The sequence below is a fragment of the Octopus sinensis genome, linkage group LG2 (assembly GCF_006345805.1).
Source record: "Octopus sinensis linkage group LG2, ASM634580v1, whole genome shotgun sequence".
In the NCBI taxonomy this organism is placed as follows: domain Eukaryota; kingdom Metazoa; phylum Mollusca; class Cephalopoda; order Octopoda; family Octopodidae; genus Octopus; species Octopus sinensis.
The window spans coordinates 190,295,275-190,307,812 of record NC_042998.1 but is presented as its reverse complement, the minus strand read 5'-3'; the positions used below and the strand labels follow the sequence as shown (position 1 = coordinate 190,307,812).

The window sequence follows — 12,538 nt, the reverse complement described above, 5'->3', positions numbered from 1 at the left end:
TACTTATACTAAAAATAATTTGTATTAATTTTAATACTGAAATATAAAAATATATATACTCTTACTCTTTTAGTTGTTTCAGTCATTTGACTGCGGCCATACTGGAGCACCGCCTTTAGTCAAGCAAATCGAGCCCGGGACTTATTCTTTGTAAGCCCAGTACTTATTCTATCGGTCTCTTTTGCCGAACCGCTAAGTGACGGGGACGTAAACACACCAGCATCGGTTGTCAAGAAATGCTAGAGGGACAAACACAGACACACAAACATATACGCACACATACATATATATATATACACATACGACAGGCTTCTTTCAGTTTCCGTCTACCAAATCGGCCCGAGGCTATAGTAGAAGACACTTGCCCAAGATGCCATGCAGTGGGACTGAACCCGGAACCATGTGGTTGGTTAGCAAGCTACTTACCACACAGCCACTCCTGTGCCTATATATTTCACAATTATGATATATTTTTCAATCAGTTACCAAATTTTTGCTGCACTTATTTGACAAGTAATTTGATCTGAGATTGTGTATAGAAGCAAAAGCAATCACAAAATGGTAGTATTATTCACTATTTAAAACACATGTTTTTATATTCTTCTCTGTATTATTGTTTTTCAATAGTATGTTATCAAATATCAGTCTTTCATCACAAATTTGCAACCTGTTCACTGATACTCTTTTCTTCTGAATATCTTCAGAGTCAGACATGGCTTGTCGTTAAGATGTTCTCTTCCCAAGTACATGGTTTTATTTTTCAGTCTAGTTGCGTTGCACTTTGAACAGGTGTCTTCCACTACAATCATAGGCTGACCAAATCCGTATGAGTGGATTTTATAGATGGAAACTGAAAGATCCCATTCTATGTTTGTATGGGTGTGTGTATCTCCTTGTCTTGACATCTCTATATATATAAATGGCAAAATGTCTGTCTGTGTGTGTGTCCTTTATACAAATCTACAATTTTTCAGTTAGAGGGTTCGCACTTTCTATGGTCATTCAAAACCGTCTAAGGGTGGTCGTGTACATCTTTACATTTCCCCAGTCACCCCGCAAAGCCATTAAAATATCAATAAAAGTGACTTTTTTGTGAATTTTCTATCCAAAACCCAATCAAAATGCTCGAAACTTGATATGCCAATTGAATGCCAGCTAGCTGTATGTGATTGGTCAGAGATTTGGACAGTACTCGCGTGTATGTGTGCACGCAATCAGCTGTATATGCATGCACTAGCACTATGACGTTGGACGGTTTGACTGGGGTCTGGAAAGCCAGGAGGCTGCACCAGGCTCCAGTCTGATCTGGTAGTGTTTCTACAGCTGGACGCCCTTCCTAACACCAACCACTCCGTGAGTGTAGTGGGTGCTTTATACGTGCCAGGGAAGGCTGGCAGCAGTTATGATCAGTTGGTGCTTTTTACATGCCACCGGCACAGAAGCCAGTCAAGACAGCGCTGGCATCAGCCATGTTCGGATGGTGCCTTTTACATGCGACTGGCACATCATCATCATTTTAACATTCATTTTACTATGCTTGCATGAGTCAGGCAGAATTTGCTGAGATAAGTTTACTACAATCAGATGCCTCGTCTGTTGTCAATCCTCACCTGTTTCCAAGCAAAGTAATATTTCCCCATGCTTTAATAGAAGACTGCTTTTTACGTGCCAGGGAAGGCTGGCAGCGGTTATGATCAGTTGGTGCTTTTTATATGCCACCAGCACAGGAGCCAGTCAGGCAGCATTGGCAGCAACTATGCTCGAATGGTATTTATTATGTGTCACCGGCACAGGAGCCAGTTAGGCATAGGCCATGGTTATGGTCTCATTTGGCTTGCCGGGTCTTCTCAAGCACAGCATATCCCAAAGGTTTCAGTCACTAGTCATTGCCTCAGTGAGGCCCATTGTTTGAAGGTCGTACTTCACCACCTCATCCCAGGTCTTACTGAGTCTACCTCTTCCACAAGTTCTCTCTACTGCTAGGGTGTGACACTTTTTCACACAGCTGTCCTCAACCATTTGCAACACATGACCATACCAGTGCAATCGTCTCTCTTGCTCACCACATCTGATGCTTCTTAAGTCCAACTTTTCTCCCAGGGCACTTACACTCTGTCATGCACATTTTCAGTGTTTATTACTCCTGAGCATTTGTCACAAACAAAGACTATCTTCCCAGTTTGTCTTCTTTTGATATTGCTGCACCTCTTATGTGTCCATAGCCTACACTGAGTACATCTTATGGAGTGTCTACCTACACGTTTTCTAAAGATTGAGCAGGGCCAACTTCCTGAAGGGATTTGTGGTTTGTCTGCCTTCCTACTTATTAAAACTTTAGTTTTTGCTAGGTTGACTCTAAGGTCCTTCAATTCTAGACTTTGCTTTCACACCTGAAACTTCTCCTCTAGTTCTGATAGTAACTCAGCTAATAGAGCAAGATCATCAGCATAGAGAAAGAAGCTCCCAGGGTCATCCTGTCTTGAATTTCTCTGTTATTGCCTGGAGGACTTTGAAGAATAGGAGGGGGCTGAAAACTGATCCTTGGTGGATCCCTACCTGGAATTCTTCACTGTACTCGTTACCAACCCTCACCTTACTGACAGCATCCCTGTACATGGCTTGTACAGCTCTCACTAACCACTCATCTATTCCTAGTTTCCTCATTGACCACTAGGTAAGGGATGGGAGGACCCCTGTCAAAGGCTTTCTCCATGTCAATGAAAGCTAGGTACAGCGGTTTATCTGTGGTCAGGTATTTCTCCTGCAGCTGTCTTATCAGAAATATAGCATCAGTGGTGCTTTTCCCTGGCACTAACCCAAACTGCATCTCGTCTAGACTGACTCTCTCCCTAATTAGTTGGGCTATGACCCTCTCCCTAATTAGTTGGGCTATGACCCTCTCCCTAATTAGTTGGGCTATGACCCTCTCCCTAATTAGTTGGGCTATGACCCTCTCCCTAATTAGTTGGGCTATGACTCTCTCCCTAATTAGTTGGGTTATGACTCTCTCTCTAATTAGTTGGGCTATGACTCTCTCCCTAATTAGTTGGGCTATGACTCTCTCTCTAATTAGTTGGGCTATGACACTCTCCCTAATTAGTTGTGCTATGATTCTGGTGTTGTGCAAATGGCACCCTTGCCAGTGGCACATAAAAAGCACCCATTACACTCTCGGAGTGGTTGGCATTAGGAAGGGCACCCAGCCATAGAAAACCTTGCCAAATCAGACTGGAGTCTGGTGCAGTCTTCCAGCGTGCCAGCCCAGTCAAACCTTTCAACCCATGCCAGCATGGACAACAGACGTTAAATGGTGAGGTTGGTGATAATGAATGGCAACACTCACCTTAGGATATTTACAAATATATTTGATATGACTGTGTCTTTGTTACACCCTGATTCACATTTTGCCTTTACATTTACATTCACACACACACACACACACACTGATATATATACATGATCTCGGCATTTTTGACATTCTTGTAGCAAAATTATTTACTGAGACACAATCCAAACAAATGAAGAGAGAGAGGGGGAGGAGAAGGGAGAGAAAGAGAATATGGCTAAAGATACAGTAAAATCACAAGCTTTGCTGTCTTGATAATATTCCTTCTCCTCTGTCTTTCTATTTAAATTTCCACTTCCTTCACTATCTTCATCTATCTCTTTATTGCTGTCTCTCACTTCCTCTCTCTCTCTCTCTCTTTCTTTCTTTCTCTCTATTCGAGTTACTTCCCTTAGTATTACATGAAATGTACGTAGTTAAGAATGTACTATTGTATTAATATGTACTGTTGTTAAAAAATATATATATATAAAAGTAAAACAGGATATTCAAGTCTGCTGAATGAGAGCTGACCTAGAGGCAAAAAATCGTGACATTGTGCAAGATCCCTATCTTCATTGGTGACACTAACTACCAGGCTATTGTGCTGATCATGATTGGGATATCAAACTTTAAAATCTCTAACCAACTGATTTAGAAGCTGCCATTACTCTACATATCCTGAATGACAATTAGTCCAACTGAGACAAATTGTATATTCCTAATACAATGTTGCATTATATATATAAAATTGCTTATTTTATCTGTACCCTGTATTTTATCTTCCCTACTCTGAGTTTCTATCAAACTAAATTTGTATATAATTACCATACTCCTATAAATTGATACAAAGAGAAAGAGGTATAATGTTTTATTCTAATGGCGTCGCCTTACTACCAGCGTTGCCTTGCTGGCACTTGTGCCCCGTGCTAGTAGGGTGCTAAGAGCACCATCCAAGCGTGATCGTTGCCAGAGCAACTGGCTTCTGTGCCGGTGGCACGTAAAAGGCACCATTTGAGCGTGATCGTTACCAGCGTCACCTTACTGGCACTTATGCCGGTGGCACATGTAAAAACATTCGAGCGAGGTCATTGCCAGTACCACCTGACTGGCCCCCGTGCCGGTGGTACGTAAAAAGCACCCACTATACTTTCGGAGTGGTTGGCTGTAGAAACTCTGCCAGATCAAGATTGGAGCTTGGTGCAGCCATCTGGTTTGCCAGCCCTCAGTCAAATCATCCAATCCAAGCTAGCATGGAAAGCGGACGTTAAACGATGATGATTTCAATATCTGAGAGGAATGTTTATTTAATTTTTATTTTATTATGGTCGAGTGATAGTCAAAATACCTAGTGATACTTAGTTATGCCCCATTACAGGATCATCATTTTGTATCTGCTTTCCATACCTGCATTGTTTGGTTGGGTTATTACAGGCGACTCTGTGCTTATTTGGAGTTACTGCCCCTTTCACACAGATTGGAGGACCTTGTCTTGCTTTTATGTTTCACATTTGGCACGGGTTCTATGATGCTTTTCCTTATACTAACTACAAGGTGCATTGGGTACGTTTTATCATGATACTAGCATTAGAGGAGTTGTCATGTCTTTGGTATGACTAAAGGGTCCTCTCAGCCTTATGTTGTCTCCACTTATTTGTTAACCACTTAGATTGAAACCATTGTTAACATCATCATCATTTAATGTCCGCTTTCCATGCTAGCATGGGTTGGATGATTTGACTGAGGGCTGGCAAACCAGATGGCTGCATCAGACTCCAATCTGATCTGGCAGAGTTTCTTCAGTTGGATGCCATTCCTAATGCCAACCACTCCAAGAGTGTAGTGGGTGCTTTTATGTGCCACCGGCACGAGGGCCAGTCAGGCGGTACTGGCAACGGCCATCTGCACAGGAGCCAGTCCAGCGACACTGGCAACGACCTCGCTTCGAATGTTTTTCATGTGCCACTAGTACAGGTGCTAGTAAGGTGATGCAGGTAACGATCACGCTCGAATGGGGTTTTTTAACATGCCATTGGCACGGAGGCCAGCTTGTTGCTCTGGCAACGATCTCACTCGTATGGTACTCCTCTTTAATCTGTGTCTCTGTTCGAAGCAAACAATACTGAATGTGACTAAGAGAGATTGATGAGAAAGAGGATGTAAGAAGGGAGATTATAATCAGGAGTGTGACAGGGAAATCAGTGATAGGAGTGAGAGGGTGGTAGAGGGATGAGTTATGGAAGAGAGATTTTGATAGTTTTGGTTGTTGTTAAAGATATTAACTAGGAAAATTCTGGTAGAAGTGTAATGGGATAGTGATAAAAGTAGTCAAATACTGTTGAGATTAGCTTTTATAAACCAATAAGGAACCCTCCATGTAGTCCAATAAACTAATAAGGGATCCTCCTGCTTGGAATAACAACCAAATTTCCCTTGAATAATACCCTACCATCTTGAAAAAGGATGGACTCAAGATAATGTGGTTCTAGATACATTATGCTTGAAGAACAGTTCACTGTTCTAAAGTATTTGATCATAGGTTTCCTGGATCATGGCTTACTTGGGGTTAAACAGCTACAACATTGCTTTCTTTCTTCCAGCAGGTATTGGTCTTGATATAATCGATTATACCTCTCCCCTCCTAAATTTGTGGGGAACAGCTGAAACTGGATTAGCATGATTAAGTTGGATTTTGAATTGATATTTAATCCTTGCATTATATGATATTGTCCCTTGGACTTGAAACTGGTTAATAATCTCTGCATCAGACATTTGTGATTGACATGCCTAGTCAGTTCTTGTTGGCATTGCTATGGACTGGTTCAAGTTGGTATAACTCATCTTGGGGGTGAACACCAATCATCATCATCGTTTAACGTTCGTTTTCCGTGCTAGCACGGGTTGGACAGTTCGACCGGGGTCTGGGAAGCCAGGGGCTGCACCAGGCTCCAGTCTGATCTGGCAGTGTTTCTACGGCTGGATGCCCTTCCTAATGCCAATCACTCCGCGAGTGTAGTGGGTGCTTTTTACGTGCCACCGGCACAGTATAAGTACCAATATAAGTACAAAAAAGAAGTGGTTGCTGCTCATGACCTTTGCAGGCTTTCCCATCTCTGGAACAATCTCTCTCACTTTAAGAATGCATGCACAAAAGAAGAATGCATTGAGATACACCTTTGAAAATGTATAATTTGGTGCCAAAAAAGGAGACATGAAAAACCTTTGCTCGATAAAAGAGTATTTTGTTTTCAAGCTTATGATATTCATTTATTCATTCTTGTTTTCATAATTCATATTTTATATATTTATATTAAAATTGCTGTCTCTTTTCCCTTTTTTGTTATTAGGTGGAATTTGATGAAAAAGAACTTCGCCGTGAAATTAGTTATGCTATTCGAAATATTCATGGTATTAGGTATGTAATTCTTCGTTTGCTTTTCCTTTTGATTTTAGCTGGAACTGTTTGATGTATAAACTAAAAACGTTTAATCGACTCAAACTAACTTTTAAATCTTTCTTTCTTGATCAATATTACTGCAAAACAAAGTTATACAGCAAAGAAATAAATACAATTGGAAGGTATCATCTCATACATTTCTTATAAAAGTCTTAGTGAAATTAGTGATCTTTGTAGCTTCATTGTGTAATTAAAGACATTTAACAATATTTTTTGATACAGTTTATTAGAAAGGAATAAGCAAGGAGTCAATAACATCTAGTCATTGCAAACAATGAGAAAGCAAAAGTAGATTATGTACTTGTTGCACCAGGTGTACTAGAATACCTATTAGCATGAATAGTCATTGGTCACAATACATAAGTTTTGCTATGTATATGACAGAGTTAGAACTGGAAATATGGGTTTAGCAATAGGAAAATGGTTAGAATGCAAGGTGGGTGAAAAGTACATGAAGAGAACCAATAAATTCTCTTCATGTAGAAGAGAGTGTTTAGTGCTTATGTAAGATGGCTAAAGATGACATTGTAACTTTAGGTATTGAAAGCAGGTTGTGTGGTAGTTGTAGAGAAATGAGTTGTATATGGTTCACTAGGTGTCTGATACAATTAAATTGTATGAAGTAGTAAATAAAGCAAACTTTGGTAAGTAGCTGCATTGGAGATATTGAGCTGATTAATAGAAAACTGGTGTCCTGTTATGGACTGTTAATTTTCATGGTTGATATTTGTTAAAAAACTCTCCTATTAGAAGTAGGCTGATGAATTGAAATGTAAGTATCTCGGAATTGATGTTCTGTTTCATGACTGCGGTTTATAGTAAGATGTTGCATTGTAAACCCATTCTTTGGAGTTGTAGATAAGCAACAGTTAAAATTGAGACATTGATGACCCTTATTGAAGCTGGCTGAAATATCAATAAGTTGTTTAATTATTTGGAAGTAAACAGATCCTAGTGAAAAACAAATGTCAGTATCAGATGAAATATATGAGCTACAGATACTCTCTTGCCACTTTCAAAGTCATAAATACTGTAGCTCATTGATTAGCTGGTTGAAGGTGGCGAGTTGACAGAATTGTTAGCACACCGGGCGAAATGCGTAGCTGTATTTCGTCTACCATTACGTTCTGAGTTCAAATTCCGCCGAGGTCAACTTTGCCTTTCATCCTTTCAGGGTCGATTAAATAAGTACCAGTTACGCACTGGGGTCGATATAGTCGACTTAATCCGTTTGTCCTCTCTGTGTTTAGCGTAGCCGTATTTCGTCTGCCATTACGTTCTGAGTTCAAATTCCACCGAGGTCAACTTTGCCTTTCATCCTTTCGGGGCCGATTAAATAAGTACCAGTTACGCACTGGGGTCGATATAGTCGACTTAATCCGTTTGTCCTCTCTGTGTTTAACCCCTTGTGGGTAGTAAAGAAATAGATTAGCTGGTTGAAAACATATAACCTATGATACTATCATAGTTATAAATAAGATTTAGAAAACCCACCTCAAAAAGCTTACATCATACAGGCTCTCTTTTTTTATATATTAACATATCATCATTTTTAATTTCTTAAGGCTAAATGTTTTTAATTTTTGTCTTCTAGAACTGGTTTATTCACACCAGACATGGCTTTTGAGACAATTGTCAAAAAACAAATTGAAAAATTACGTGAACCATCTTTAAAATGTGTTGATATGGTTGTTTCCGAACTTACAAGTGTAGTGAGAAAATGTACTGATAAAGTAAGATTTTAATTTTCATTTCTTAATGACTTAAATTTATATATTATATTCTTACCTAAATCTATATATTATATTCTTACTTTTCAGATGTCCCGTTACCCCCTTCTGCGAGAAGAAACAGAAAGGATTGTTAATTCTGTTATTCGTGAGCGTGATCAGAAATCTAAAGATAATTTACTTCTCTTGGTTGACATTCAATTAGCATATATGAATACAAACCATGAAGATTTCATTGGTTTTGCAAAGTAAGTTACTTTTTTACTCTTTTACTTGTTTCAGTCATTAGATTGCGGTCATGCTGGAGCACCGCCTTTAATCGAGCAACTCGACCCTGGGATTTATTCTTTGTAAGCCCAGTACTTATTCTATCGGTCTCTTTTGCCGAACCGCTAAGTGACGGGGACATAAACACACCAGCATCGGTTGTCAAGCAATGCGAGGGGGACAAACATACACGCACACACACATATACATATATATACATATATACGATGGGCTTCTTTCAGTTTCCGTCTACCAAATCCACTCACAAGGCTTTGGCCGGCCCGAGGCTATAGTAGAAGACACTTGCCCAAGGTGCCACGCAGTGAGACTGAACCCAGTACCATGTGGTTGGTAAACAAGCTACTTACCACACAGCCACTCCTGCACCTAGTTGTTGATGATTTTTAATATTTTAGTATTCAATTTTTATTTTGAGAGTTTTGAAGTAATGATTATAATTGAAATCTAAAGAATTAAAAAATTTAGATTCAAATTTAAATTTATTCAAGTTAATACTTACAATACATCATAGTTATAGTAATTAATGTTCTCTTGCATTTGCTTCTATTAGAACATAGCTTGATACTTTCTAAAAGTGAACTGGAGCGTTTAGCTCTGTGTCTATTCTAATCCAACAGACTTATGATCAGAAACATACAAGCCATGACCATCCCAACTTTTTCGGAGCATCTTTAGGAGGACATCATTATCCTTTATATTTCTATTTGTGTTCTTTCCTTTTTTAAAACAGTTGTGTGTGATTTGAGTGAGATGTGACTGCTATTTCTAGGAGGCCTAGAAGCTTCCATGGTTATGTTGCCAAAGAATATTAACTAATATCGATCAACATTATCATATAAGAAAGTTGCTAGTTCTTTCGATGCAAACCTGATCATTTCAACTCAACCTCTCGTATTTTGTGAATTTCGTGAGTTTGGATAAGTTTGTATATCATGGAGAGATGTTGAAATCTAACATTTCAGAACAGACTTTTCATTTGAGAGAAAAGAAATTTTTCAGTATTAAATTCAGTTTCTCCCTACTGCACATGAACTTGTCCACCCTTCTGAATTTCAATTCATAATTTTTAATAACCCAATCCATCTCAGATTGTTTTTTTTTAGGTTACCTTCAATTTATCCTTATTCAATTTTGTAGCAATCATTATTTCAGGACATATTTCCTATTGATATAGGTATTTCATTGACATATTCATGCTACTTAAGTTGTCTTTGGTCGTAGCCATAGTTATAGTTTTCTTTGTTTTTAATCTATTTTCAAGTCAAACAGGACTTATGAATATAGTAGGGTGGCAGTTTAAGTTTTTACAGTCTTGAGTGTGATCTTTACCCTTATCGCCTTACTAGCACTTGTACTGGTGGTGTGTAAAAAAACATTCGATCGAGGTCATTGCCAGTGCCGCTGGACTGGCTCCTGTGCAGGTGGCACATAAAAAGCACCATTTGAGCGTAGCCGTTGCCAGTACCGCCTGACTGGCCCTTATGCCGGTGGCACGTAAAAGCACCCACTACACCTTCGGAGTGGTTGGCGTTAGGAAGGGCATCCAGCTGTAGAAACTCTGCCAGATCAGATTGGAGTCTGGTGCAGCCATCTGGTTTGCCAGACCTCAGTCAAATCGTCCAACCCATGCTAGCATGGAAAGTGGATGTTAAATATGAAAGAATTAAAGCATTCCAGCAATATTTTCACTGTTTGCATTGCTCACTGAGCTTGTGGTTGATGTGCTGAGTGTCAGATTAGTCAGTCATTTTAGTGTTTGAGATAAATTACTTGAAACAAAGCTCTTTCAATTAGAAATGTTTCTTGTCATTTTCTGCTATGAGCATATTTCAAGTTTCAGTTGTAGTTTTGTCTTCTCTAACAAATCTTGTGGTAAGCTATCTAAAATTATCTTGAAAATTATCCACAAAAACAGAAAGTTTATTGTTTACTTTACAAAGGCCTGCTGTTGTGTTTTGTCATTAACAGTTTTTGCATTTGCTTCTTCTTCATCATTATCATCGTTTAATGTCTGTTTTCCATGCTGACATGTGTTGGATGGTTTGACTGAAGCTGGCCAGCTGGAAAGCTGCGCCAGGTTCCAATCGTCTGTTTTGGCACATTCTTATGGGTGGATGCCTTTCCTAATGCCAACCACTTCACAGTGTGCTGGGTGCTGTTTATATGACACCAGGAGGCGCAATGGCCCAGTGGTTAGGGCAGCGGACTCACGGTCATAGGATCGCGGTTTCGATTCCCAGACTGGGCATTGTGAGTGTTTATTGAGCGAAAACACCTAAAGCTCCACGAGGCTCCAGCAGGGGATGGTGGTGATCCCTGCTGTACTCTTTCACCACAACTTTCTCTCACTCTTACTTCCTGTTTCTGTTGTGCCTGTATTTTAAAGGGCCGGCCTTGTCACTCTCTGTGTCATGCTGCATATCCCCGAGAACTACGTTAAGGGGACACGTGTCTGTGGAGTGCTCAGCCACTTACACGTTAATTTCACGAGCAGGCTGTTCCGTTGATTCGGATCAACCGGAACCCTCATCGTCGTAACCGACGGAGTGCTTCCCTTATATGACACCAGCATGGGCGCTTTTACCTTGCATCAGCATGGGTTCTTCTTATGTGGCACCTGCTTAGGTGCCGTTTATGTGGAACTGGCACAGGTGCCTTCACATAGAACAAGCATGGGTGTTTTTCCCTGACACTAAAATGAGCACTTATTATGTGTCAGTGAAATGGGTGTTTTTTACATGACACTGAAACGGATGCTTTTTATGTGGTACAAGCTTGCAAGACAAGCACCTCTTGACAGAGAAAGGGAGTGGTGAAGGGCATGGCTGTAAAGGACATGCTGTACATCTTACTTACTTCAATTCTAGGTGTTATCACTGCAATACTGGTGTTTTTTGTTCATTGTTGTGATTGTCTTTAATTGTTTTTTTTTTGTATTTTCTCCTATATATTAAGTTTATATATTTGTCCTGTCGCGAATAATGTTGATAGAAACAAAAATGCTACCAGCTTTTTTATTGTGTAATCAGTTTTATCAATTCAGAGCAAAATATTTTATTTCAAACTAATACTATTTATTTGTGTTTTTTTAGTGCTCAACAAAAGTCTGAAAACACCAGTAAAAGAAAACTAGGGAATCAAGTACGTACAATATATATATATATATATATATATATATAAACATATGCATGCACATATATATATTTTATCTTTTACTTGTTTCAGTCATTAAACTGTGGCCATGCTGAGGCACTGCCTTGAATTTTTAGTTGAATGAATCGACCCTAGTACTTATTATTTTAAAGTCTAATACTTATTTTATTGGTCTCTTTTGCTGAACCACTAAATTACGGGGATGCAAAAACACCGGCAGTGGTGGTGGTGAGGCAAACAAATACAAAGACACAAGCACATAGATATATACATACATACATATATACACAATGGGCTTCTTTCTGTTTCCATTTACCAAATCCACTTACAAAGCTTTGGTTGGCCTGAGGCTAATATAGTAGACACTTGCCCAAGGTGTCACACAGTGGGATTGAACTTGGAACCATGTGGTTGGGAAGTGAGCTTCATACCACACAGCCACACCTGCGCATATATATGTGTGTGTGTATATTGGATCATCACATAAGTAATGTGGCTTTTTCAATTGCATGAACTAAAAGTCAGAGGGAGATAGAATAAACTACCTGCATCACAGGTAGTAATTTTACCTATTTATTCTTAGTG

At 39.4% G+C, this 12,538-nt stretch overlaps 1 protein-coding gene across 4 annotated transcripts in view; it reads left to right on the top strand.

The window, feature by feature from the left end:
* The window catches only part of LOC115227813 (dynamin-1), a 143,605-nt gene that overhangs the window by 70,102 nt on the left and 60,965 nt on the right, over window positions 1-12,538 (top strand). For all 4 annotated transcript variants that reach the window (XM_029798547.2, XM_036500590.1, XM_029798545.2 and 1 more), the window contains exons 9-12: window positions 6,673-6,740; window positions 8,377-8,515; window positions 8,603-8,760; window positions 11,893-11,941. In XM_029798547.2, coding sequence (XP_029654407.1) covers window positions 6,673-6,740; window positions 8,377-8,515; window positions 8,603-8,760; window positions 11,893-11,941 — 414 coding nt within the window. The remainder of the gene's footprint in view (window positions 1-6,672; window positions 6,741-8,376; window positions 8,516-8,602; window positions 8,761-11,892; window positions 11,942-12,538) is intronic.